Source organism: Ursus arctos, unplaced genomic scaffold (genome assembly GCF_023065955.2).
Source record: "Ursus arctos isolate Adak ecotype North America unplaced genomic scaffold, UrsArc2.0 scaffold_28, whole genome shotgun sequence".
NCBI lineage: Eukaryota > Metazoa > Chordata > Mammalia > Carnivora > Ursidae > Ursus > Ursus arctos.
In genome coordinates, this window is record NW_026622963.1 from 34,915,011 (window position 1) to 34,939,968 (window position 24,958).

The 24,958-nt window shown below is 55.3% G+C and overlaps 1 protein-coding gene across 1 annotated transcript in view; it reads right to left on the reverse strand.

Annotated features, from left to right (window-relative positions):
• Positions 1-1,519: 1,519 nt before the first annotated feature.
• AP3B2 (adaptor related protein complex 3 subunit beta 2) overlaps positions 1,520-24,958 on the reverse strand; it is a 60,115-nt gene continuing 36,676 nt past the window's right edge. Inside the window, exons 4-27 of the mRNA XM_026510546.4 lie at positions 24,812-24,886; positions 24,412-24,507; positions 19,942-20,102; positions 19,599-19,665; positions 19,317-19,499; positions 18,943-19,226; positions 18,354-18,408; positions 17,964-18,035; positions 16,592-16,654; positions 16,122-16,254; positions 15,759-15,868; positions 14,331-14,507; positions 9,267-9,453; positions 8,220-8,338; positions 7,706-7,814; positions 7,305-7,422; positions 6,743-6,926; positions 6,504-6,564; positions 6,080-6,186; positions 5,653-5,881; positions 5,176-5,260; positions 4,862-4,959; positions 2,069-2,207; positions 1,520-1,964 (exon numbers count right to left, since the gene is read on the reverse strand). Coding sequence (XP_026366331.3) covers positions 1,814-1,964; positions 2,069-2,207; positions 4,862-4,959; positions 5,176-5,260; positions 5,653-5,881; positions 6,080-6,186; positions 6,504-6,564; positions 6,743-6,926; positions 7,305-7,422; positions 7,706-7,814; positions 8,220-8,338; positions 9,267-9,453; positions 14,331-14,507; positions 15,759-15,868; positions 16,122-16,254; positions 16,592-16,654; positions 17,964-18,035; positions 18,354-18,408; positions 18,943-19,226; positions 19,317-19,499; positions 19,599-19,665; positions 19,942-20,102; positions 24,412-24,507; positions 24,812-24,886 — 3,063 coding nt within the window. The 3' untranslated portion in view covers positions 1,520-1,813. The remainder of the gene's footprint in view (positions 1,965-2,068; positions 2,208-4,861; positions 4,960-5,175; positions 5,261-5,652; positions 5,882-6,079; positions 6,187-6,503; positions 6,565-6,742; positions 6,927-7,304; positions 7,423-7,705; positions 7,815-8,219; positions 8,339-9,266; positions 9,454-14,330; positions 14,508-15,758; positions 15,869-16,121; positions 16,255-16,591; positions 16,655-17,963; positions 18,036-18,353; positions 18,409-18,942; positions 19,227-19,316; positions 19,500-19,598; positions 19,666-19,941; positions 20,103-24,411; positions 24,508-24,811; positions 24,887-24,958) is intronic.

Below are 24,958 nucleotides of genomic sequence, written 5' to 3' on the forward strand. Positions count from 1 at the left end.
TTGCTAAGCCCACAGCCTGGGACACACTCCAGAGAAACCAGCACAGGGCTGGGACCGAAGTTCCAGCACGCAGGGTTCTCACTCAGGGTTGGAGATCCCAGTGCCTGAGAGGCTGTGGGAATCTGGGCTGTGAGGTCCTGGAGGGAGGTTGGGGGAGATGCCTTACGCACTTCTGGTTCCAAAGGGCGGAGGGGGGGGCGTTCTGGGGCCTCTGTTGCACAAATGCTTTGGAAAACCGCTCTCACCGTCTTACGCTGTGGGAACTGCTGATTCAGAGACAGGAGAGAGAGCAAGTTGACCACTCCGTCTGCCCTTAACTGGCCGATCAGTCCCATCGCCAAACCTGCAGTGACAAAAACAGTGATCCCAGGGGACTGTGGGGCTCCAGGGTTCTCCAAGAAGCCGCGGCTCTAGCTGCCGTCTGGTGCCACGGAGCCCAGCATGTCCCCAGAGGCAGAGACAGGGTGTCCCCTGGCACTGCTTTGTCCTCCTTCCCCGAGAGGGGGACACACCTGCTACACCTGTCTCTCCCCTGCAGAGACTTGCTCAGGGATGCCTCAGTGGGGAGGTATGGCCAAGGGTCTAGAGCCTCAGTCACGGAGGATAGGAAGCTGAGGCATCACCTCTCAAACCATCGTTTGAGCGTGTTCCTTGTAACCCAGACAGTCAACATGTTCTGGGCGGGGGAAAGTGTTCCAAAGTCAAAACCAAGTTTGGGTAACACTACTTCAGCCCTTTTGGGGCAGGGACAGGTCACAATGCAAACTGGCATAGTAAAGGCTCTGAGAAGGCCTGTGGGAAATAAACTTGTTTCACTTAAATCCATTATTCCTAAACTTGTTGACCATACTTTTTTTTTTTTTTTTTTTTGGTAGAACACGTGCTGATGTGTTACTTTTTATACCTTTTGGAACCACTACTCACTCAGCCTCTGTCCTCACGGGGAAAGGCATCAAGGAGGGCCCTGACCCTCACTGCCCCATCCAGAAGGCTTGTCCCAGCTGCAGAGGCCCTCCCTCTCCACTGCTCAAGTGTGTCCACAAAGCAAGAGCACCTGCCACCGGGACTTTGTGAGAAATGCAGGATCTCAGGCCCCACTGCAGACGCTGACTGGAATTTGCACGGTAATAAAATCCCCAGCTGATCTGATGCAGGGCTGTCTGAGAACACTGCTCTACCTCTCCTGCCACCCCCTCCACGACGGCTGGTTGGGTTGTCTCCTCAGAGGGGGACGGATAGTGACTGAAGAGGCCTCACTTTCGCAGAGCCTCATAACAAGGACCGGGGAGCTCTTCCAGCTTGGCCTCCCCATCCCTGCCTGGATGTCTCTTCCACAGACAGGCCCGGAGACTCGGGGAGGCTCACCTTGGAGTCCAGCCAGAGTCACCCATGAGAGTCAGTCACAGCCTTCCCTAGAAAGTCAGTAATGATCATTCACAAGGGTCACACGGTCACTCTGAGCAGCTTCTCCCGCCCCCCTCAGACAGAACCCAGAAGGAAGGAAAGCTGAGCCAGCATGTAGGGAGAAGACTTTTTATTGGGATTTTGCTACACAAACAGCAGCAGAAAGCCGGGGAGACAAGGGCGCAGCCGCCGGCTCCCTCTGCACGGTCACTATGGAACCCATGGGGGGGGTGGGAGGGGAGCCTGGTAATGACCCAGAGGGCAAGAGGCCCCTGGATGCTATCTGGCATGAGGAATCTGCTAGGAGAGAGAGAAAGAGGAAAAAAAGAGAGAGAGAAGGGGGGGCTAACCGCCCAGATGCCACGAGGGACAGACAAGCAGGGGTCAAAGAGGTCACAACCCTCGGGAGTCACTGGGTCAGAGCCTGCACCACATCCTTCACCAGCATGGTGCCAATCACCATCTTCTCACTGTTGACGGTCAGCTGGGCCGCTCCCGTGGGCCGCGCATCCAGGGTCAGCAGGACCAGGCTCCCACTGGTCAGCGTCCTGCCTGCAAATCTGAGGTGAGGGCAGAGGAAGGGGCTCAGCCTCGGGGCATGGGGCCCTCCTGCAGGGCAGGCCTCCCCAGAGCCCATCGCTTCCCCTCTGCTGGTGGCCGCTACCTGTACTCATCAGATGCCCCACAAGGGACACGACCCAGGTTGGCAACGGTGGTCACTTTCTGCACCACGATGTGGTCACTCCGACAGCCGTCTGGCAGCGTGAGCTTCTCTGTGATCTCGCTCATGCCTGTCAGCTTTCCTGGGGGAGAGGTCACGATGAGGGCAGAGGCCATGTTGGGTCCAGAGGCTGGCACCTGGGTCTGCCCACCGAGCATCCTCAAGCAAGTTCCCCTCAGGCTGGACAGGTCTCGTGCTAAGAGCAGATCTGAATCTCTTGGTCTCAAGAAGGGGCTACTTCCCTCCCGGACCACACCCTCCTTCAGGAAGCCAGCCTCCCCACCCTCCCCCACCTGCCCCCACCCCGAGCTCTATCCATGCTGTTGACCAAAGACTGATCTGGCCCTTCCCCACCATCAGACTTCTGGCCCCTTGGGAGGGAGGGACTGTGGACATGGTGGCCAGTCAGCTCGAAGCGGTGTCCTCCACCCCAGCTCCACACGCTCTGGTCTTTGCTGGCTGGCCCTCCAACCCAAGTTCAAAACCCTCCCAGCTCCTGGAAGCTGCGTCCTCACCAACAGATCACTGGGGGCCCTTACACTACTGGTCAAGGCACTGGTCCTCACCAGACAGGCAGAGTGCAGTGGTCACACGAGGCTCTCGGAGGTGGACCTCTCGTTTCACCTGTGGCACGAGCTCCAAACCTGGCCAGGGTTCCTGAAGCCCCCAGGGCATTCACAGCATCCCCACAACCCCTCACTCTGCGGGCCTGAGCTGTCTTCTCCACTCACACACCGGAGGCCAGCCGTGTGACCTCCTCCGTCTGCCCTCCTGCCACCTTCCTTGCAGCCCCTCTGTCCTCCCCCTGCTGCTCCCCCCATTCTTCTCCTTTTGAGAACCGACCTCCCTCCCCTGCTGCTCCCATCCCCTCATTCCTGACTAGTGACATTTCCTTGCCCCTGTACCTTTACTCTCCCCAGGGCCAAGTTTCCAAGTCCTTAAAAAGTCCTCTCCGGAAACAAGACTCTCATCGTGCTCATGCTGTGTCTCCCTCCCCATTCATGGCCCAAGTCCTCCAAAGAGGGCTCCATTGCCTCAAAGCCCGGTCTCCTCCCACCTACTGCAGTTGGCCTCTGTCCCCCCTTTGCAATGACCTGCTCTCTGATGTGGGCAGCAGCCTCCTATCTGCGGGAGCAAAAGGTCTTGGGTCATCCTGGCCTGTAGCCACCCCACCCCAGAGAAGTCTTCTGCCCTCTCTTCTCTCCGGGGTCTCCTTCCGCCTCTCACTCTGTTCCTTCTCTTATCCCTCCCCTCTTGCTCCTGAAGAATGCAGGTTTTCCTCAAGGACACTCCCTGGCCTCACCCTCCCACCCGTCTCTCTCCCAGGGGAATGACTCATTCACAGCTCCAGCTCTCACCTCTGTGCTCATGACTCCAGCCTAGAGGTGTTTCCGGGGCACAGACCCACATCTGCACTTGCTTACTGAAGGCCTCCTGACCTTCCCACATGCACCTCAGTCAGCTCGTCCCTCCTCCCCTGCCTGGCCCATTCCTCCTTCTCCCGCATCAGGAGTTCGGCAAATCACACGCTGCAAGCCAAATCCAGCCCCCTGGCTGTACGGCCCACCATGAATTTTATATTTTTTAAGTGTTGGGGGGAAAAAATAAAAAGATTAGTATTTCATGACATATGGAAATTATGTGAAATTCAAATCTCAGTGTCCATAAATAGAATTTTATTGGAACGTAGCCACACTCATTCATTTACACGTTATCTGTGGCTGTTTTGTGTTAACAGCAGAGTTGAATAATTGTAGCAGAGACCACACGGTCCACAAAGCCTAACACATTTGCTTTCTGGCCCATCACGGGGAAAGGCCGCCGACTCCTGATCTAGGTGAAGGGCACTGCCATTCTCCCTGCCACCCTGCCATCCTTGTACACCTCCCTCTCCTCCTTCTCAGGGCAGCGAGTGGCCCACGGCTGCCCCCTTCCCAGCACCACAACCGCCCCAGCCCTGCAATGCCTTTGCTGGGGCGCTCATCCCAGTCCTCACCATCTCTCACCAGGTCCACTGGAACAGCCTTATACGTAGTCACAGGATTTAGGCCAAGGTCACACACCGAGTGAGTGGCGGGGTCAGAATTTTGAGCCAGGACTCACGAAGCCCCATGCTTCTCCCACCTAAGCCGCCCTGCCTCTGCCTGCTGCAGGCTCTCCCAGTGTAGTCCTAGCTGTGGGTGCTGCCGGATTCCCCTTGCTGAAGCCGAGGTCTGAACCTGGCCCCTTCCTCAGACACCTGCAGGGACCCCTCCACTGCTAGGAAACTGAGGTCTACAGTCCCAATCTCCCTCACAGTGCTGGTGGACCCGATAACTTTGGCGACCCCTTCCAGCTCTCAAATTCTGGGATTGAAATCCTTTAGCACAGCAATCAGGGCTTCCAGAAACTAGACATCTCATTTGCAGCTTTATTCTGACTACCCCTCTGTGCTGCGGACTCCTGAGCTCCAAACCGAACTCTCCTCTCTTCCTGGAAACTTTCCCTGACACGTACTCATGATATTTCCCCAAGCGGGAATGCTGGTCTAGACTTTTCTGCCTGGCTGAGTCCCACTCTCTCCAAAGCCTCACTGAAGCGCCCCGCCCTCTGTGAAGCTTCTGCTGCAGGCACAAGCACGAGGCCTCCCTCTGTCTGAATGTGGTGAGGTTCCTGCAGCATGACAGCACCGTGAGTTGACTGAGCCCCAGTGGACGGTACTGAGCCCCCTCCCTGTCAACCCCAGGGAGCACTCACCCTGTTCCTTCTTGAACTCATTCTCGCTCATGAACACGGGAGCCATCAGCTCCCCAACGGGTGGCTGAATGGAGACATAGAACTGCCGGGTTTGGGTACTGGGAAGGGTGGGAGGAGACAGAGGAATAGGAAATGAGGCCAGCATCTTGCCCCTCACCTCCCACTTTGCCTGGAGGCAACGGGAGAGCAAGAGAGAAGACCTGAGAGCCTGGGATGGCTTCCAGACCCAGCAGCTCATAATGTGTCCCTGCCATTCTGCTCCCTCCCCTCCCCAGCCCACCCTCCCCCCAGCCCACCATGAGTTGGACACACACCACAGCTGGAAGTTGGCCGCCTGGGTTGAGTCACAGAAATTAATGCCCATTACAGCAGTGGTAGATTCTCCGGGTGCCAAGGACTCTGTGGGTATGAGGCAGGGAAGGGGGGGCACCATCACCTGATAAGTCTGGAACCCACCACTGCCAGAGCCGACCACCCCTCCATGCACTCCCGGATTTCCGGGCCCCTGGAGATGGTTCCTGGTTTTCTCCTTAAATCTAAACACCCTCCCCCGCCCCCGGCCCCTCACCCCATATAAATCAGTCCTGAAATCACCAAGGCCTCAAGCACCTTCTGCCCTGATACAGACTTGCTTGCTTCCTAGTCTGTCTTGTCTCCCAGGGCATGGTCATATCGGAGGCCCTCTCTGTGCCCTCACAGCCTGGCCCAGCACAGAGAGGGCATTAGCAGCCACAGAAAGACCGACTCTACCCAGAACCCTCCTTCTCCACCATGTCCAGGGTTCTCCATACCGATTTCAGGGAATTCCTGGATGCTGATGCCGGCAGGCAGTTTGGGGGTGCCCACGTGCAGACCCTTGATGGGGGTATCAGAGCTGTTGGAGAAGTGGATGTGCACAGATACCATGTGGGGGTCCCCTGAGAAAGGCTGGCGGCTGAAGGTGTAGTCCACAGCCAGCCCCTCGCCAGCGACACGGTGCAGCAGCTCCTGCCTCCCAGCACCTGACCCTGGGCTCAGCAGCTGCAGGGGAGGAGGGGGGCCAGTATGGAAATGAGCAAGGAGAGAGCCTGTCCCCGCCTTGTCCTCAGCTAGGGTCATCAAGCAACGGGGACTCAATGCTCTCCCCTACATCACACCCCCCCCCACACAAGTCCACACTTTAGGATGCACCACAGAGATGTGTCCCTGCCCCAGCAGTCCCTCCCCCATCCCACTCACCGAGGGCACCAGTGGGGAGTCTGTGAGTGTCAGTCCCTCCAGGTCAGTAGCCAGACTGGTGGACACAATTGTGGGGGGAGACACAGGCTGGACACTGGGCGGGGTGACTGTGGGGGTGGATGAGGAAGGCTATGATGAGGGAGAGGCAATGTGGAATTGGCTTGGGTTGAGCAGGGAGCCCAGAGCTCAGGGAGCACACAATTCAGCACCATGGACAGCGAAGCACATCCAGGCGGATCTCAGTCCTTGATCCCAACCCCACACCTGGGGAGGTTGTCCTGCTGCCCTCTCAACCCAGAAATGTGTTCTGTCTGTTCCTCCTACCCCGGAGTCCTGGAGAACCTAATCCAGAGCTCCCACAGACCTTCTTAAGCCACCCTCCTGAGATCTCCTTCCCCTTGTGACTTCTACCATCCCAACTCACAGTCCTCTAGGTCAAGCAGGGAGATCTCCTTGGCTACCGGGGCACTCTTCCCACTGGGAGGCTGAAAGAGAAAAATGGGATGCAGGTGCAGGAGGAGAGCACCCGGCCTGTTCTGGGTTGGGTAGATGATACCACGGTCTATTCTAGATGGTGGGGAGATGAGCCACCTTGCCCAGGACATGGGAAAGGCCCTGGCCCATGAGCCCACCACCGCCCCCCTCCTGCCCCAAGGCTCTCACTGTTTTTTTCCTCCAAGAGGCAGGTTCCACCTGCTCCTCCTCTGTCTCTGATGTCCTCTCAGACTCTGATGAGCTACTGCTGGAATCACTGCCCTCGTCTGAGGATGAAGCGTCTCCTTGTGCCTCGGTGACCTTCTTCCTCTTCTTCATCTTCCTCTTCCCACCTTCCTCCTCACTCTGTTCACTGGAGGAGATGGGGCAAATGGGGCTCAGGCCCAGCCTGGACACCTCTCCTTGCCTCACAGAAGAACAGGAGAAGCCAGGAAAGTAGGAGGGAGGAGAGGGAGTCAGCCAGAGGAGCCCACATGTGGGCTCCGATGCCTGGGCCCCTGGCCCCAGACTGCTTCTCCACACTGCCCCCATGAGGAGGCAGGCCCACCACAGAGACCCGTGCAGCCAGCCAAAGCAGCCATCATGGGAGTGGGCTGGGGGTCTGCAGGACCCACCAGATCATGAGGAAGCTCAGGGGCTCTTAAGAGAGTGGCTTAGGCTGAGCATTCCCCCTTCTTTTCCAGGGGAGACCCTGGAACCCCACCAGCCACCTGGCTGGCTCCCCTCTTACCTCTCACTGCTCCTCCCTTTCTCTTCCTCCTGGTCTTCACTGTCAGACTCACTGCTGGACTCCCCAGAGCCACTCTCGCTGCTGCTCTTACTGTCCGAGGCACTCTCGGACTCAGGGTCTGTGGAGGGACTGTCTCAGGGCCCCTCCCTGTGTACAGACCGCCTTGGGTCTAGAGCAGGGGCTCTGGGACCCCGCCCTGACTCAGCATGGAAGCCGCACCCCCCAGATGCCACTCGCATCAACCAAGACACAGATGGACTCGTATGGGACATGCAATCCCTCAGGCCCACCCCCACACGAAGAGGTCCACAGAAGCAGGTGCACAACCTCGTGCACATGTGAAACCATGTGAAACACACACGTGGGCAGGGGCACAGAGTCCCCAGCTCTGCTGATCTCACCACTGTCCGCAGACTCTGTGGGGCCTGACTCCCCCTCAGAGTCCGAGTAGAAGGGTTTCTCCTTCTCCTTCCTCTTCTCTCGATTTGAGCACTTGGTCCATTCAGGTACCTGGAAATGGGGGTGGGGCGAGAGGAGCATCGAATCATGGTTGGGGTGCAGGAAGGAGAGCACGGAGCTTCCACCCTGCACCCGGCCCTACTTGGTCCAGTCTCCGAGAGAGAATAATGGGGGAGGAGATGCTGCTGACACAGGGAGCACGCTAACCGAAGAAGAAGCAGGGTGCAGCACTCAAGGGGAAGGGGAGGGGAAGCACGCAGTGCAGAGAGAAAGCACGGCACACGGGCAGGGGGACCTCCGTGTATTCGCCCAACAGGCCCACGTGGGTCTCGATAAGGGAGAGATCTTCTTCCTGCATGTGGGGAGGCTGTTAGGAGGGCTGGGCCGGCACTGGCCGGGCTCTCTACTATCTGCCCCTCACGCACACACACAGTTCAACCTTTCACCCTTGCTGACCTCCACGTTTCGCACAGATGGGTCTGGAGCTTCCTCTGGCCAGTCTGGGAGCTCCTGGTAGCCTGTGGCTTTGGCATTGAGCAGGTGGGACAGTGAGCCCAGCTGGAAGTGGTCCCGGTCTGGGGGTAGGGTTAGAAGTCAGGCCGGGAGGAGGTGTTAGGAAGAGCCCTGGGAGAGTTATCTTCTAGGTGGGGTGGAGACTCTGGTCTGGGTCCGGGGGAGGCTGGGTCCGGGGGAGGAAGACATGCCTGGTCAGCCTCTGGACCCCACGGGGAGGGGTGCAGAGTCTGAATAGGAGTGGGAAGGAGTCTGGGCTAGAGGTCCAGCCTGCGGTATCGAGGGCAACACAGAGTGGGGATGGTGTCGGGGAGGAGAAAGGGACTTCCTCCTTCCTGGGAGATTTTCATATCTGTCCCATCCCTCAGAATCTCCTTATTCCTGAGGTCCAGGGAAGAGAAAAAGCAGAACAAAAACGAGCTTTGTGGAGGTTCCCCTCCTATGTAGATTCCGAGGTCCAGAGAGCCAGCCAGAGGACCTTCCCCCACCCGACCTCTCTCCAGGCTCCTGTCACAGGAGATGAGCCCAAGGACAAAGGCAAGGCTGAAGGCCCAGCATTTGGGCTGAGCTCCAGGGACAGCTCAGAGTGCCGGCAACTTCTTTCTCAGGACCCTTACAAACAGACACCTCTCCTCTGAATGCTGTTTGATTTCCTGCCTTCCTGGGCCCTTGGTATTTACATCTCGCTATCTAGTGCTGGCTCAGGGAGGGAGGTGGACGGGGGAGCCCGACAGGAGAGGAGCCAGGAGCCCATGCTGGCAGGGAGGGCAGGGGCTCAGGCAAGATGATGCTGGTGCTGGTTGTGGCTGAGTGTGTGAGTAAGCCCCAGGAGCTGCAGGACAGGCAAAAGGGGTGGGCTGGGGGGGAGGCATTTCTCCAGTAGTCCTGATGTCTGGCTAAGACTGGGACCTCAGGGTCACAGTCTGGCTCTGGGGTCCTGGCCAATTCCTCCCCCTCCCCCAGGAGGTCACCCTTGATTTCAGCTCCCACCTTTGAAGGATGACTCCAAGACGGGGGCTGGTTTGGGTGCCAGGAAGAGCTTCTTGGCATGGCGGCTGAGGGCTCCCCCCTGCTCTGAAGGGACAATCAGCTGCCGGGTGAAGCGTGCTCGGTCACGGATGTCATAGTTCTGGTCGTACTTGGCCAGACTCAGCACGTACTGGGTCAGCAGCTTGGTCTGGGGGACGAGAGGTGGGGACACGGGGGGGCCCTGCAGCAGATTCCATAAACTGACACTTGCCGGCCAGCTGCCTTCACCACTCCCCCTCCCACCTGCGGTCATACCACTCTGCGTTTCCCCTCCCATCCCCGGCCCTGCTCCTGACCCCACCTCCGACAACTGCTGTGCCCCCAGCAGAAGTCACCCTTTTGGCATCTCCTCCCTCTTGGCCATGGCCTCCATTCTTCCTCAGGCTGGGGTCCCCACTGTCCCAGGCCCGGCTCCTACCTCCCCTACTCCAGGCTGGGCCAGCCTCGTTACTGTAGGATGCCAGGGTGAGCAGAAGTCTGGAACATTCTACTGGAAATCTCACAGTTCCCAGCCTCCACCACACAGAGGAAAAGTAGATAACAGAAGAGGTGGGGACACATGGGAATCCCCTTGGCAGGGGCTGTCCTCATGCCCATTGACCCACATGGTACATTCTGAGCAGCCCAGCATCTCAGAGGCTGTGACCTCTCCTAGAAGGTTCTAATGAGATCAGAGCAAACTGCAGTTGCCTATGGATTTGCAGGACTCCTATGGGGTCCACTGTCTACAATGGAGGCAGCCACATCCCCGGACCCAAAATCTTGATTTCTGCCTTGATCCTGGCCTACTCTGCCCCGAGTCCACAGCCTGACAGGCAGCAGACGTCACTTATGGAGGCCTGCTAGCACCGTGTGCTGTGTAAGGGGCTTCACGCGATCTCCCGTAACGTCACAGCCCTTCTGAGGGTAGGCGCCGCTGCCCCCACTTCCAGAGGAGAAGCAGAGTTGGAAGTGACTTCCCTCAGGCTAAGAAGTCAGTCAGCGCGGCTTCTAGGCCTGGGCCCGCCAGAGCCGGCCGTCCGCCTGCTCCCCGGCACTGCCTCCCTTCTGACGGAAGACAGTTGCCCCTGTCCGGCTCTCCACCTCTTGTGAGCGAGACAGTCGGAGCCACCAAGTACACAGACCTCACGTCCCCACAGCCAGAGTGCCTGGGGCGGCCGGAATGAGCAGAGGGAGTCCAGAACCCACCCTGGTGTTTCCTGAGGTTTATGGACATCGGCCAAGGACACGGCTGACTCAGGTAACCCTGGGGGAGCTGCTGATTTCCCTTCTATAGACTTCCCAGCTGGCTGATCAGACTCTCCTTCCCCCAAGTCCCTGCCTAGTTCTGGAAAGAAGTGTTAAGGATTTGGAGCCATCTGTCCGCAGTCTTAACTGCGTATCAACAATCAACACAGGAAGGGGCTGGTTCACCACCCTTGTCACCGCAGGATTTGCTTATAATGATTCATTACCCTTCTCCATCCCAAGGACCCATTCACCAGAAATCATAGCATCCAGTCTGCACCACCAAGACCCTCACCTCGCTCAGCCAGGATGTGCAGGCTTTACGGGCGGCTCAAGAGGGCCTAAGAGACCTGCGTCAGGGCACCGAGAATGGAACAAGGTTCCCATGGACCCGTGGGCTCCAGCTTCCAGGGGGGACTTTGAAGTGGAGAACATGGAGTCCTTTTCAAGAACCGATGTCAACATATCCGCTACCTTGCAACCACCTGTTAAATCACACTGGGCCACTGGCTCTTCAAAACACGAAAACAAAATATCCTGACCTCACGTATAAAAATAAGCTCTAGATGGACATGCCACACAGAGTTTAAGGTCCTCCCCCACAATCCCTGCCTCCTGGTGCTTATGCCTTTATGTAATCCTCTCTCCGTGAGTGTGGGCAAGCCCTGAAACTCGCTCTGACCAATAGGCTATGGCAAAGGTGACGGGGGTGAAACGTAAACCCATGATTAAGTTTCATTATGTAAGACTTGCTCTAGAGACCTTTTTCCCTGTTTCTTTGAAGAAATAAACAGCTGTGTTGGGAGCCCCCCTTGGCGAGGAACTGGGGGCGGTCTCTCGAACTAGGGGCAGTCTCCAGCAAGAAGCCAGGGCCTCGGTCCCACCATCCCAAGGAACTGCATCCAAGCACCAACCATGCCAACTTGGAAGTGAACCCTTCCCCGCAGAGCCCCAGATGGGAACCCAGATTTCACCAACATCTCAATGGTAGCCTTGCATGCGACCCAATGAAGTCATGCCTTGACTCTCAACCCACAGAAATTGTGAGAAAATAAGCACATTGTTTTAAGCCCCTAAGTTTACGGTAACTTGTTAGACATCAAGAGAAAACTACTATGATGGATTAAAAAATACAAAAATTGAAATCTAGAGGAAATTATAGGTGCAATTCTTAATTGATCTATGAATGGGAAACCCCTTTCTCAATACAAAGGCATTGGAAGGAAAGAGAAATGAAAAAGTTAAAATATTGAACAAGACACCGATGTGTAACTTTTGAATGACCATATACAGGCACCAGAAATGCTTTTTTAAAAGCTAAAAAAAATATAAGATTAATGGTGATCTTTTCTAAGTGGTAGACCTATGGTTACTTTAAATTTTAATTATTATTTTTCTGGGTTTTCCAAATATGTTATGACAATCATGCATGACCATTAAGATATAAAAAAAAGTTCCTTTTTTTTTTTAATTCTGCAGAACTTTATCAAAAGCTCCCATCTACTGTAGAAGCCAGGTTTGAGCTCCCACCATGCTCCGAGCTGACCCTCCTCCCACCCGTCTCAGCGGGCATACAAAAAGCAAACGCACTGCCCGCACTGCCGAAAGTTGCCCAGGGTGTCAGACCCCAGGTGCTGTGAGGCCCACCTTCCCTGCTGCTGCCGCCCCAAGTCCTCTGTCAGCACATTATTATCAGAGCTTTTGTGGCCTCTGGCCTGGACCCTGACTCCCCGCGGAGCCTTAGCAGGCAGAGCTACGGCCATCCCCTCGGCCCGGGCCACGATCCGGCACGTGCTGGGCGCCAGTAAGCTGGGAATGGCTGGGATTGCTGTGGCCCTTAGCAGGCCCAGAATGTCCCCCATGGAACCAGGAGGGGGAAGCATCACCACTATTTTGCACACACATCCATATGCACAACCAAACCTCCCCCTTCCTGATATGCCAACGATTCCCTTTTTTCCACCACTCTGAGAACAGGCTGGGAAGGAAAAAAAAAATGGAAAAAGGGAGGATCGGAGGGAGGAGAAAATCTCTCTTTATTGAATCAAAGAACCATCCTAAAGGGCCTGTGCCTGGGAGGACCCACGTTCAGGTGAAGGGCACCTGGAGTCAGGGTCCATTTGCCTGAACAGCCTACGCGGTTGCCCTGCGGGGGGGGGCAGGCCCCCGTGTCCTGTCCAGGAGAGGGGTTCCGCTGGCCGTACCCACACTCCTGTGCCAGCCCGTTCTTACTGCTCTGTGCCTTGTACTGCTTCCCCTACTTGGCTGCGAGCATTTGGAGGCCAGTACACGTGTCCCGTTCACTGTCACTATCCCAGGACACACCACAGCGCCAGGCATTGTGAGCACTCAGGAAACCTCTGTTAAACGAAGCAACGAGCAAATGCATGTGCAGCTAACAGTGACAGCTGGGGGCAATGCCGTGGGGACACACCCGGGCTTATGAGAACGTGCCGACATCAGACACCACACGTCACCATCCAGGGGCTCAGGAGTCCTGCTCGGTCCTCAGCCCATCTGGGTGGCTCCCCACCCACGTGCTTCATCTTTTCAAATGTTCCTCCCACCTGTTCCTTCCTTCCCTCCGAACAAAGGAGGCACACAAATATTTGTTCAGCGAGTGTTCTAACTTCTCTTTCCAACCTGCTTCTCCCACGATTCTGTCACTCACAGACCCCGTCCCTCATTGCTCCCATGTGTGACTGCTGCCTGTTTCGACTCCTGATGAGCGGCCCAGGCCCTGATGGCCCTGCCTCCCCAGCTTAAGTCCCTGGGGCCCACCAGAGCCACCAGGGATCAAAGGAGCTGCTGAAGAAACACAAGTGCCACCATCCAAAGACTCGATGGGATGGCAAAGAGGCCACTTGCAGGCAGGGACGTCACCATCTCCAGGGCACAGCCACGCTGCTGACCCCAGCCACCCGCCCAGATACTCAGCCCTACAGGTCACCAAACTTTTTCCAGAAAGGGCAGAGAGTAACTATTTCAGACTTTGTGGACCCTATGCGCCCTCACAACGAGGAAACTCTGCTGTTGTGGCACAAAATCTACAATAAACAAATGAACATGCCTGTGTCCCAATAAAACTTTATTTACAAACACAGGCAGCAGGCCGGATTTGGTCCACGGGTGATAGTTTGCCGATCCCTACCTCACGTAACTGAGAGGGGCAGTGAGTGTGGAACGGTCATAGTGCTTGGCCTCTCCAACACCTTGAAAACTCTGCACGTTACACATTATTCTTAGGACAATCTCCTGGACACTCAATAAACTTTTAATATCCTGATATCCAGCAAGAGCCATACCCTTGCCTATGGTACCTCTCATAACCTTTAACCTTGAGAACGACAGTGGACGCCAGTACCACCCCAGCCCGAGCACAGACTGGCCAAACACTGCTATGCTTTGGGAGGAAGGACAGACCACATCTCCTAGGACTCATGTTCTCCCACCAGTGACCATCATCACTGGCCCCTCCCTCAGTCCCACTCCACTGTGGTTCTTTACGGCCCTATTGTCCCAAAGGCAGCAAGCAGGAACGCTCACATAAGCAGACTGGTCACAGCCCCATAGGAGAGCCTCTTCAACTACGGCCACCATCCCTAGCGGCCCTTGGGTCCTCAGAGTAGTTGTGGACACTGGGAGGACACTGGTTACCTAGATACACTAGACACTTGCCCTGAACTCTCTTTAGAAAGAGATGCTGGAGTCCACACCTGCCTGGTGAGGGCCCACGGCTTACTGCTTGGGCCATTCCTGGGGCCCAGCACGTGTCAGGGGGCATCTCTCAATCCTTACCTGCTTGGAGTTGGTCAGGTAGAGCTTGGCTGCCAGATTGATGACCTGCAGCTTGACAATGTCCTCTTCTGCCGTGAAGGACTTGGCCATTTTTCTCAAGACGTCAGGTGCAATCTTGGGGACGTGCTCACAGTACTCGCCGATGAGCCACAGGATGCTGGCTCGGGCCATGGGCACCTGCAGGTATGTGAGAGGGGTCAGGACTGGGGTACGTGCGGACGTGTGCGTGGGTGTGTGGCCTGCCAGGGAAATGGCTTTCCTTCCATCTGTGCTAGCCCATGAACAGTGGCGTTCTCTGGAAATGGGCCAGGGAGTTGGTGGGGGAGAGATTAAAAGGTGAGGGGCGCCTGGGTGGCACAGCAGTTAAGCGTCTGCCTTCGGCTCAGGGCGTGATCCCGGCGTTCTGGGATCGAGCCCCACATCAGGCTCCTCCGCTGGGAGCCTGCTTCTTCCTCTCCCACTCCCCCTGCTTGTGTTCCCTCTCTCGCTGGCTGTCTCTATCTCTGTCAAATAAATAAAATAAATAAAATCTTTAAAAATAAATAAATAAATAAATAAATAAATAGAAGGTGAGCATTTCCTGGGCAGCGTCTCCCCTCTTCTCTAGGGGTTCCCTAGCCTGGGCACAGCTTTCAAGCCCCAAAGTCAGTCCTGGTTTGGTTTAGAAGACTGATTTTCTGGTGTTTTACTTCCATGTTATTCTTCCTGAAGCTTCAAGGACTGCCTCATTTGAATGTTTCAACCTAGCAATGCAACAGAAAACCACGAGGTCTGTCAATCAGCCCCGTTCGGCCACAGCTTCAGAGAAAACACAAGCGGTGGGTGGTACAGGCCCTGGAGCTCAGCGAGAGATCCTCAAGGGGAAAGCGAATCTTGGCCCCTTCTTTCCCCCTTTCCGCCTGCAGACCTTTCGGAGCCAGTATGGAAGGTGTGGAAGGCTAGAGTGTTTAAGGACGGGGTTTTGAATTTGCTACAACATGGACTGGCACTGGAGGAGATAATGCTAAGTGAAATAAGTCAAGCAGAGAAAGACAACTATCATATGATTTCTCTCATCTATGGAACATAAGAACTAGAATGATCAGTAGGGGAAGAAAGGGATAAAGAAAGGGGGGGTAATCAGAAGGAGGAATGAAACATGAGAGACTATGGACTATGAGAAACAAACTGAGGACTTCAGAGGGGAGGGGGGTGGGGGAATGGGATAGACCGGTGATGGGTAGTAAAGAGGGCACGTATTGCATGGTGCACTGGGTGTTATACAGAACTAATGAATCATTGAGCCTTACATCGGAAACCGGGGATGTACTGTATGGTGACTAACATAATATAATAAAAAATCATTAAAAAAAAAAAAAAAAAAGGACGGGGTTTTGAAATCCCAGGGAGGATGCTGGGATGGGAGGGAAAGCGGGGTTACTGCCTCACCTGGATGCTGTCTGTGAGCTTGGCCAGGTGTTTGATGATCTCTCCGTGCTGTGCGGGCTGCATCTGCAGCAGCTTCTTGATGACGACCACGGACTCTGCCACCACGAGCTCTGGGCGCCGGGAAATGAGTGTGTGGGCCCCAGGGCGGTCAGACGGCCACACGCGGGGGGACGTGCACGCCTGCAATGCCCCCGGACCTTTGGCTCTCTTCCACACCCCCCCGCACTCCTCCAGTGGCCCTCAGAGATGTAGCAACACTTAGACGCTAACTGAGGTGGACCGACAGATGAACACGAATTGTGGCCGGACAGACAGGTGGATACCCTCTGCTCATCACAGGTGGACACGCAGATAAACACTGACCGTCACGGTTGGACAGCAGCTGCACCAGGCCGTTGAGGCAGGTGTCACGGACTCGGCCTATGTTAGTTGCACAGCGTCCGATGGCCTGGATCGTGGCTGCTACAAAGTCCTTGTCCATGCTGCGGATGTAGGTCTGTGGGACACCACGACAGAGTGACCTCTGCTGGCAGTGACCCTCTGTGATTCTGCAGGCCTGAGGGTGACCTTCGGGGAAGCCTGTCACCCCTCATTCAATGACTCGTCATGCCAGAAATTAAACTCTGGGAGAGGGAGTGACACCCTTACCCATCATGCAGTGATTTCCTGGCCCAAAGCCAGCAGAAGACCCTGGGAGGGGGTCTAAGACAACCGTTTCTCTGCTTCCGGCTCTTAAGAGAAGGGTGGCCCATCAGGACGATTGTCACTGAGCACAAGGAGCTGCAGGGCAACTCCTTGGGTCCCTCTCGTGGGAGCTGGGCTCTGACCCGTACCTGGAATTCCCGTAGGACGGTAGGGATGTTGGTCTCACTGGCCAGGTTGGTCAACACTTCTAGCTGCAGGGAGGCAGAAAACGGGCAGGGTGGCCAGTGGGCTTTCTGTGCTTTCATAACCCCTCATTCCAAACACACTTCACAGACCGGAAAACAAGCCTACGGACAGCCCTGCATCATCCTTAAACTGATGAAGGAAATGACAGATTGTGAAACTTGTCCAAAATGCTGGAGCACCAGTTTGCCTCTTACACGGATTCCCTGACAGAGAGGGCTAGGAGATAGCATGAGCATGCCACCGCTCCGCCTCCACTGAGAACAATGCCTCCTGTTGCTTTTAGGATAAAGAGCAACATCCTTGCCATGGTCTATAAATCCCCGAATGAGCTGACTGCTCTCTACCTCTGTTCTCACACTGCTCTCCCCCTTGCCCTAAACACCGCAGTCACACTGGCAGTCATACTGGCTTTTCGTCAGACCTCTTCCTGCCTCAGGGCCTTTGCATCTATTGTTTCTTCTGTGTGAAGCAGTTCTTGCCATTCCTGTCCCTGCATTCACCTAGACAACTCACGTTCGTTTCTCAGGCCTCAGCTCAAGCCTCACCTCCTGGAGGAAAGCTTCCCTGACGCCAGACTAGATCAGGGCCTCCTACTCTATGCTCTGACAGCCCTCTGCACTTCTCTTTCTTACCCCATTTCTCAAGTGGATTTTCACATTTGTTTTGTGATTAGCTGCTCAGTGTCTCCTCCTCACCCCACTAGACTGTGAGCTCCAAAGGGCAAGGTGTCTGATGAGTTTGCCATCTCTCATATCCCCTAGATCCAGCTGTGACTGATGCATAGATGTTCAGAGAGTCAGGGTTAACTGCTGCTGAATGAAGTTACTCAGCAATGAGGAGGCAGAGCAGGAATGGAATGTGGGTACGGGCTCCTGACACTTCTTCTGTGGGTGTATGTTTTCGTGAAAGCCGGAGGGGGTAGATGTGTGGGGAAAGGAACACTGTGGGTGGAAGACAGGAGACCACAGTGGGGGCAAAGGAGGAATTCTGGAGTCAGCAGGACTGACTCTGCGCTAGTGACCTTGGGTCTACATTTTTATAAGATGGAGAAAATGTATGTTTCCTGAGTTTACTATGAAAATCAGCCTACTTTACATGCGGAAAGTGGCAGATGTCTAACAGGTGATAGGCCAAGGGCAGTTCCCTTCCCACTCTCAGCAGCCTGGCTTCCTGAGCAAACACTTCTGGCTGGAGCAGCCATGGGCCCAGCCCCAGAAACAGGCAGGCACCACGGTGGCCATGTGGATATCTGAGTGGGTCGGCGGGGGTGGGAGTGAGGCGGAAAGGCGGCGTGCACGTCTGTCCATCACTCACCTTCAGGATCTTGATCTGGGTAGGGTCGGTGGATCTGATGTAGAAGCTCTTCAGGTAGGGCTCGAACATACCCTGGCGCGAGAGAGGCGGCCCCGGGGAGCTCCATCGCAGCCCTAGACCTGCCCCACCTCTCCTGACCCCAGGCGCAGGATCCTTCCTGCCGCAGCTCTGTCCTTCCCACCTCCCTCTCAGATCTGACCGCGTCTTTCTTCTCCAGGCTTTCCTCCCCCAGCGGCCCTCAGGATCCAGGCCCTGCTCATCCTCCTGCGCTTGGGGGTCTCCCCTTCGCCATGCTCTGCACAGCTAAGGCATCCCCCAGCCTGCCCTTCCCCGTGGCCGCCCACACCCACGCGCGCCGCTCGTCGGACTGCGCGCGCAGGACATGCTCACCCGGCGCTTGATGGACATGGTGGCCACGTTCTGGAGCACCACGTACTGCACCTCACTACGGAGAGAACAGGTCAAGGGTACCTGGGCCCCTCCCCCGGACAAGGGCCAGGGAGTGGAGGGAAGGGAGGTGGGCCAAATAGGAGGGAGGGGAGGGCACCAGTGGGGGGAGGGCAAGAATGGGGTCAGCACGGGGTGGGGGCGGGGGCTGTGGGCGAAGGTGTGGGGAATGATGTGTGCACCCAGGGTCCGAGAAAAGCTGGGGGGGCCTGCCCACCCCTCCCCAGTAGGCGGCGCCGGCCGAGGCCGGTCAGCCCCCAGGGTGGGCGGGGCGGGCCAGCCCATCCACCCATCCCCCGTGTGGGTGGGGCAGGGGCGGGGCAGTCTGCGGTGTGGGCGGGGCGGGCCGGCCCACCCACCCATCCCCCCGTGTGGGCGGGGCAGAGGCAGGTCAGCCCCTAGTGTGGGCGGGGGCGGGCCAGCCCACCCACCCATCCATCCCGTGTGGGCGGGGCAGGGGCGGGACAGTCCGCGGTGTGGGCGGGGGCGGGCCGGCCCACCACCCCTCCCCGCGTGGGCGGGCAGCACGCACCTGTGGCTGCGCAGCAGGCGCACCAGCGCCTTGGCGATGACGCCCACCTCTGCCTTGGGCGCCAGGTGGAAGTAGAGCTGCGCCACCGCCATGACCACAGCGGCGCTGCGGCTCTGCAGCAGCGGCTTCGTGTTGCGCAGCAGCAGCCGGTGGTCGGGGTCCATGACGTAGGGCTTGCGGGCAGGCAGCGCTGTGGTGGCCGCCTCCTCCGAACCCGGGCCTTTGGCCTCATCCTCTTCGGAGCCGTAGAAGGCTTTCTCGGGGTTCTCCTCCAGCAGCGATTCCTAGGCGGAGACGGGGAGGTGGGCGGAGGCGGTGGGCGCCTCCTCCCGGCCGCCCTCCTACCCACGCTGCTGGGGCCCGGGCTCACTCACGTTCTGGGTGGGGCTCAGGAACTGCGTGCGCGCGTAGCGGGTGAGCATGCTGATGATGACCACCTGGCCCCACTCCTCCACGTCGATGAGCAGGTTGCAGAGTTTCCGGTAGTTCTTGTGAATCAGGTCGATGCGCTCCGGGCACACCTCCTCAAAGGCCATCACCACGCTGCCCGCCACCAGCTGGGGAACGGACAGTGGCAAGAGAGGGTGAACAAGAAGGGCAGAGGGCCTCCGTCCCGCTCCTTTCCACCACCCATCCGTGCGTGCCCATGTACACACCGTGGTCTTGTCGGCCAGAAGCTTCTCAATGACCTCGATCAGCTGGTCCTTCTGGTCAGAATCCAAACTGAAGGAGAAACGGTCGAGAGGGATTTGTCTCTCCCCCCATCTCCAGTCTTCCCAATGTCTGCCCAAACTGTGCTCACCTCCCCCACCCCAACCTTACTGGTAGAGGTGTGACCTGCCACCACCACTGTTCTCCATCGCTATCAGTTCCCCCAAACCATCTTAAACCATCCAAAGTGTAAAAGAAGAGCAATCTGCAAGGCTTGGGAGAGCCCAGGGGTGGGCTGGGGGCTTGGGAACCACTCCCCTGAGGAGGAAAGGGCTGGTTGGGGCATACCTGTAGAGTTTAGGGATGGCATGAGCAGCTGTTTTCCGCACGTAGGGTGACATGTCCGAGGCAGCTTCCTTGATGGCCAGCATCATGATGGGCACGATGATGGGCACCCGGATGCTAGAGAGGACGCGGAGGGCACTGGCACGAATCAACTGGTTGGGGTCCTAGGAACAGAGGTGGAGGCAGAGCCCTGAGAGAGCACAAAGGCCACACCTATGGAACTCACTGTCCCTAGCTGCCAGCGGTTCTTGCCTCCCTGACTCCCTGAACAATGTGCCAGTGCTAGGGACCTGGGGGGGGGGGGCATCACTTGAGATAACTGACTCTTGGACCCACTGCAGAAATCTGACACTGTTAACAGTCGTGGAGACGGGTTGCTTCACTTTCAGGAAGACAAAAAGTCTTTTAGAATGCCTAAAGTTCCTGAAACACCTGCTGGTCCTTGGGTGGGAGTTGGGGGGGGGGTGTCTTTGTATTTATGCCAGAGGTGACTGCCAGCAAGTTCACACTGGCCTCCTTTCCAGAGTTCATCATTAGTACTCCTTCCCCCCAGCAACCTCCCAAAAGTTGCTCTTCTTCCTCTTTCTCCAGTGTTTAAAATAGGTGCGTAGGCCCCTCCTCTTTGCTCCTGTTGCATCCAATACACACCCGAGAAGAGCCTTAGACACAGTGCATTGCGATCATGCGAGAGCAACAGCAGCAGCACTAGCTGTAAATTGCTGTGAATTTTAGAGAATGGTGGACAACGGGAGAGGTGCCAGCACAGTAATGGGCAGATGCCTCCCTGATGTTCTAAAATGGAGAAAGAGAAGATCCATGGGCACAGTGATGGTAATCCCTGTCAAAATTCTAGAACTGATTTTTAAACACATGGTTTAGAAGTACTTATTTAAAAAGCAGGAGTCTGTATTTTCTTAGAGTCAAATTATATCCTATCTACTGCTCTAACCTATTTTTTCCCTTTTATTTGGAAATCATTATGGATTCACAGGAAGTTACTTAAAAAAAAAATTTTCCTTTTTGATAGAGTAACGAGGCTGGTCGATATTAACACTGTGGGTCTCAATTTTAGAAAGGCATTGGTGTAGCGTTTCCTGGCTGGCTATTTTTGATGCAGGCCTTTTGTTTCACTTAATATGCAAGCATTTTAAGAGCAGAATTGATGTCTATTTTGTCTCTGTAGCTCCACAGCCCTTTGCAAGTAAAAGGTGTTAAGAAATTTTTCTGCTATTGAATAAGATCCTTTCTAACAAGATAGGAAAACGCCAGCTGACTGTACAGTTAGGTGGATCCACAACTTGGTAAAACATCGTACTTGGGGAAGGTTTATTAACAGATTGGCGTCATCCTGGAAACATGATACACCATGGGACCCAATCTATTGCCCTGGTTTGTGCAGCGACTCAACATCTTGGAGGAAGACACAAAATCAAGAGGACAAGAACTAAGATTCAGAATCACCCTGAACTGGGCGCTGTGCTAAACCAATAAAATGAACTGTGATAGGGTTTCACAGGGGATTCAAGGGACCAACTGCATCAAGACAGGCTGTAGGGAGACCTAGATTATCTACCCACTGGAAGTTTGTCTGAATTGAGCCAACCACATACGTGGGCTGCTAAGAAAGCAAACACAGTCTCAGCCTGGATTGATAGAAAGAAGGGAGAATCCTCGATGGAAGTGAATGGTTCTAATGTATAGGAGAGCCCAGAGTCATTAACAACAATAGAAGGAAAATGAGTTTCAGAGGAACACAGATATCATGTGATATGATTTACAAAACAATAGTATGTTATTTAGGAATGCATAAATGAGTAGTAAGAGAATAGAAACAGGCACATGAATGATAAACAAGAGAAGATACATAGGGGGCTTTTGCTGTTGATAAATTTTCCATTTCTTATGCTTGGCATATAGATATTCATTATATTATTTTTGTGCCTTTTGGGAGTCTGAGATAAATTTTAAAAAATTATAGCTATGGAGGTTTTGACAGAATATAACGGTTTAAAAAAGAAGTTATAGTTGTCTTAAGATGCAGCGAGTTGCCTTATGAAGGAGTGACATCTCTGTCGCTGGAGAGGACCTGTCAGACATAGGTTCTAGAGCAAAGGTTGGGACACTACAGCCCTCAGGCCAAATCTGTCTCCTGCCTTTTTTATCAATAAAAATTTATTGGAACCCGGCCAGGCCCACTCATTTATGGCTTCTTACACACTTCAAGGGCAGAGTTGAGTGGTTGCAGGGTTTAGGCTATGTGGCCTACAAAGCCTAAATTACTGTCTGGCGGCACACAGAAAAAGTTTGCTGACCACTGTTCTAGGGAAATCATTGCATTGAGTGGACTAAGGGGGCTCTGGTTTTCTCAAAGGGGAAAAGGGCCAGACTGTAAAGCCTGCAGATCGATGTGCAAAACTCCTAGAATGGTTCTTATAAAATGATTTAACCCTGATTCAAATCAAAAGATCAGTTGCCAATCTAGATAGATCGATCCTATGGTTTTGACTTTGAATATTAACCTAGCACGATGCACAGCATAGAGATACCCAGGTATTGTGGTCTGAATGAACGGTATGTGCCCGTGGCCATGCTTGCTACCCCGTCTCAGAGGAGCAGACGCGGTCAGCCTCTCCTGCTGGCCACAGCACAGTGACCCAGGGCTGAGCCCGGATCCGGGGAGTCAGTCCTCAGGCTGCCCAGCGACCTACAGAACCAGGGGACATGACGAGGTGAGCTGGACCCTTCAGAGACGCTCTCACTGGAATGTGAACTAAATGTGTGGGAAGACTACGGGAATTAGTGGTTTATAATCAGTGCCGGAAATGCTGAAGTAGAGAGAGAACAGAATGGCAGCCAGAAAAGCACACAGTGGATGCTAGCACATGTGCGTGTCATATGCAAAACAAAAGGTGATAATATTCAGTTAAAATAGTATGAGGGGATTCAGCCCCCCGGCCATTCCTACGCCCCTTCCCTTAGGTGATTTCTTTTTTTTTTTTTTTTCCTAGGGAGGGGAGAAGGCAGGGGAGGGACAGAGAGAGGGAGGGACAGAGAGAGAGAGAGAGAGAATCCCAAGCAGGCTCCCCTCTGAGTGCAGAGACCGATGAGGGGCTCCATCCCATGACCCTGAGATCATGACCTGAGCCAAAATCAAGTCAGATGCTCAACCCACTGAGCCACGCAGGTGCCCCAGGTAATTTCAATTTCTACATGCCTCCAAGAGCCTTTCATTACAACAGACGTGATCCAGTCTTTAAAAGCGGGTGTTTTGGGGCTCCTGGGGTGGCACAGCGGTTAAGCGTCTGCCTTCGGCTCAGGGCGTGATCCCGGCGTTCTGGGATCGAGCCCCACATCAGGCTCCTCCGCTATGAGCCTGCTTCTTCCTCTCCTACTCTCCCTGCTTGTGTTCCCTCTCTCGCTGGCTGTCTCTATCTCTGTCAAATAAATAAATAAAATCTTTAAAAAAAAATAAATAAAAAAAAAATAAATAAATAAAAGCGGGTGTTTTGCATCCACTGGGGCATCTAAGGCAAGTCAACCACTTCTGATGCTAAACAGAAGATCCATCCCCTTGGGACGCCTGGGTGGTGCAGTGGGGTTTAAGCCTCGGACTCTTGGTTTCTGCTCAGGTCATAATCTAAGGGTCCTGGAGTCTAGCCCCGCATTGGGCTCCATGCTCAGTGGGGGAGTCTGCTGGGGACTCTCTCTCTCTCCCTCTGCCCCTCCCGCCCATGCTCTCTCTCTAGAAAAATAAATAAGTTAAAAAAAAAGAAGAAAGAAGAACGATCACCTTGTTTCAACTCTAGAGGAATAATCGGTTGAACTGAACTCACTGGAAATGGACGGTCATGTGTTTATGGTGTCTGCGCTGACTTTTGAACCCAACCCCCGTGTCTGAGGCCGCTCTCCTACAGGGTAAACTTCGTTGTTTTCCTCTGGGTAGAGCTCATTTGTTTTCAGTAACCCCTTCTACCCTCCTTCCCAAGTTCCAAAGTCATTGTTCTCCACAGAAGCCCAGACTAGGAGCCCCTGCCGGTGCCAAGGCTCTGACACACAGAGGCCGGGAGCCAGGTCAGCCGCCCCCCTCACAGAATCCTGTCTTAAGGAGGTTCACTTCTGCCTGGTTGTGGGCCGTAATTCCCTTACACCAACGGGGGAGGGAGCCCAGGGCTCTCCACCTTCAGGGGCTCAAGTGGATCCTATTTGTAGCAGCCATTATCACAGGCTCCTCAGAGGAGGAGCGCCACGGTCTCTGGGCACCCACTCCGTGTCTCATGCCCCTTCTGAGCTGGCCTCCACCCTCTGAGGGTCCCGCTGGTCCTCTTCTGACGTGGACCCTCCCCACGCTAGGGCAGGTAGGAGTGGGCCTCCAGGCTGTTCCCCCAGGCACCGGCCTCTCCCTGGGCCTGCTCTCCTGGAACACAGCGTCCACAAGACCCAGGGCGCCGGGGAGGCAAACTGAGACCCTCTGACCTTGAGGCCGCGTTGGAAGGTGGAGATGGACAGCAGGGCCAGGTCCTGTTGCTCCTCGGCGTAGCGCACCAGGTACACGTAGACAAGCTTCTTCACCTGGGGAGAACGGGTTTCTCAGCGGGACTGCACCCCCTACCCTGTGAGATGTCGTTGCCTGGCAGCTGTGGTCGCGTGGATACGTTCTTCCAGTGGGGGGAGAGCGTCCCCAGTGTGCCCCGGGTCCTTCACTTGGACCCACATCTGGTTCAGGGACATATAAACAGTGTCTTCTCCTGAATCGGGGGCATTCTGAGCCAGTCAGACCCCCAGGGGCTGGATTGCTCTCCTCCTCACCCCAACCAGCAGGAGTTTATTCCGGATGGCAGTGGGCGTGAGAGGACCCTCCCTGGGGGGTGCTCACCTCTATGTTCTTGCAGGCCACGTTCTTCACCACAGCGGGAAACAGGTCTGAGGCATTCTTTCCCCGGGCGATCATCTGGGTGGTGGGGTCCAGGGATGGGGAGGAAAAGGCAGGAGGCCCACACTTATTAGGGGAAGGTCCACAAGG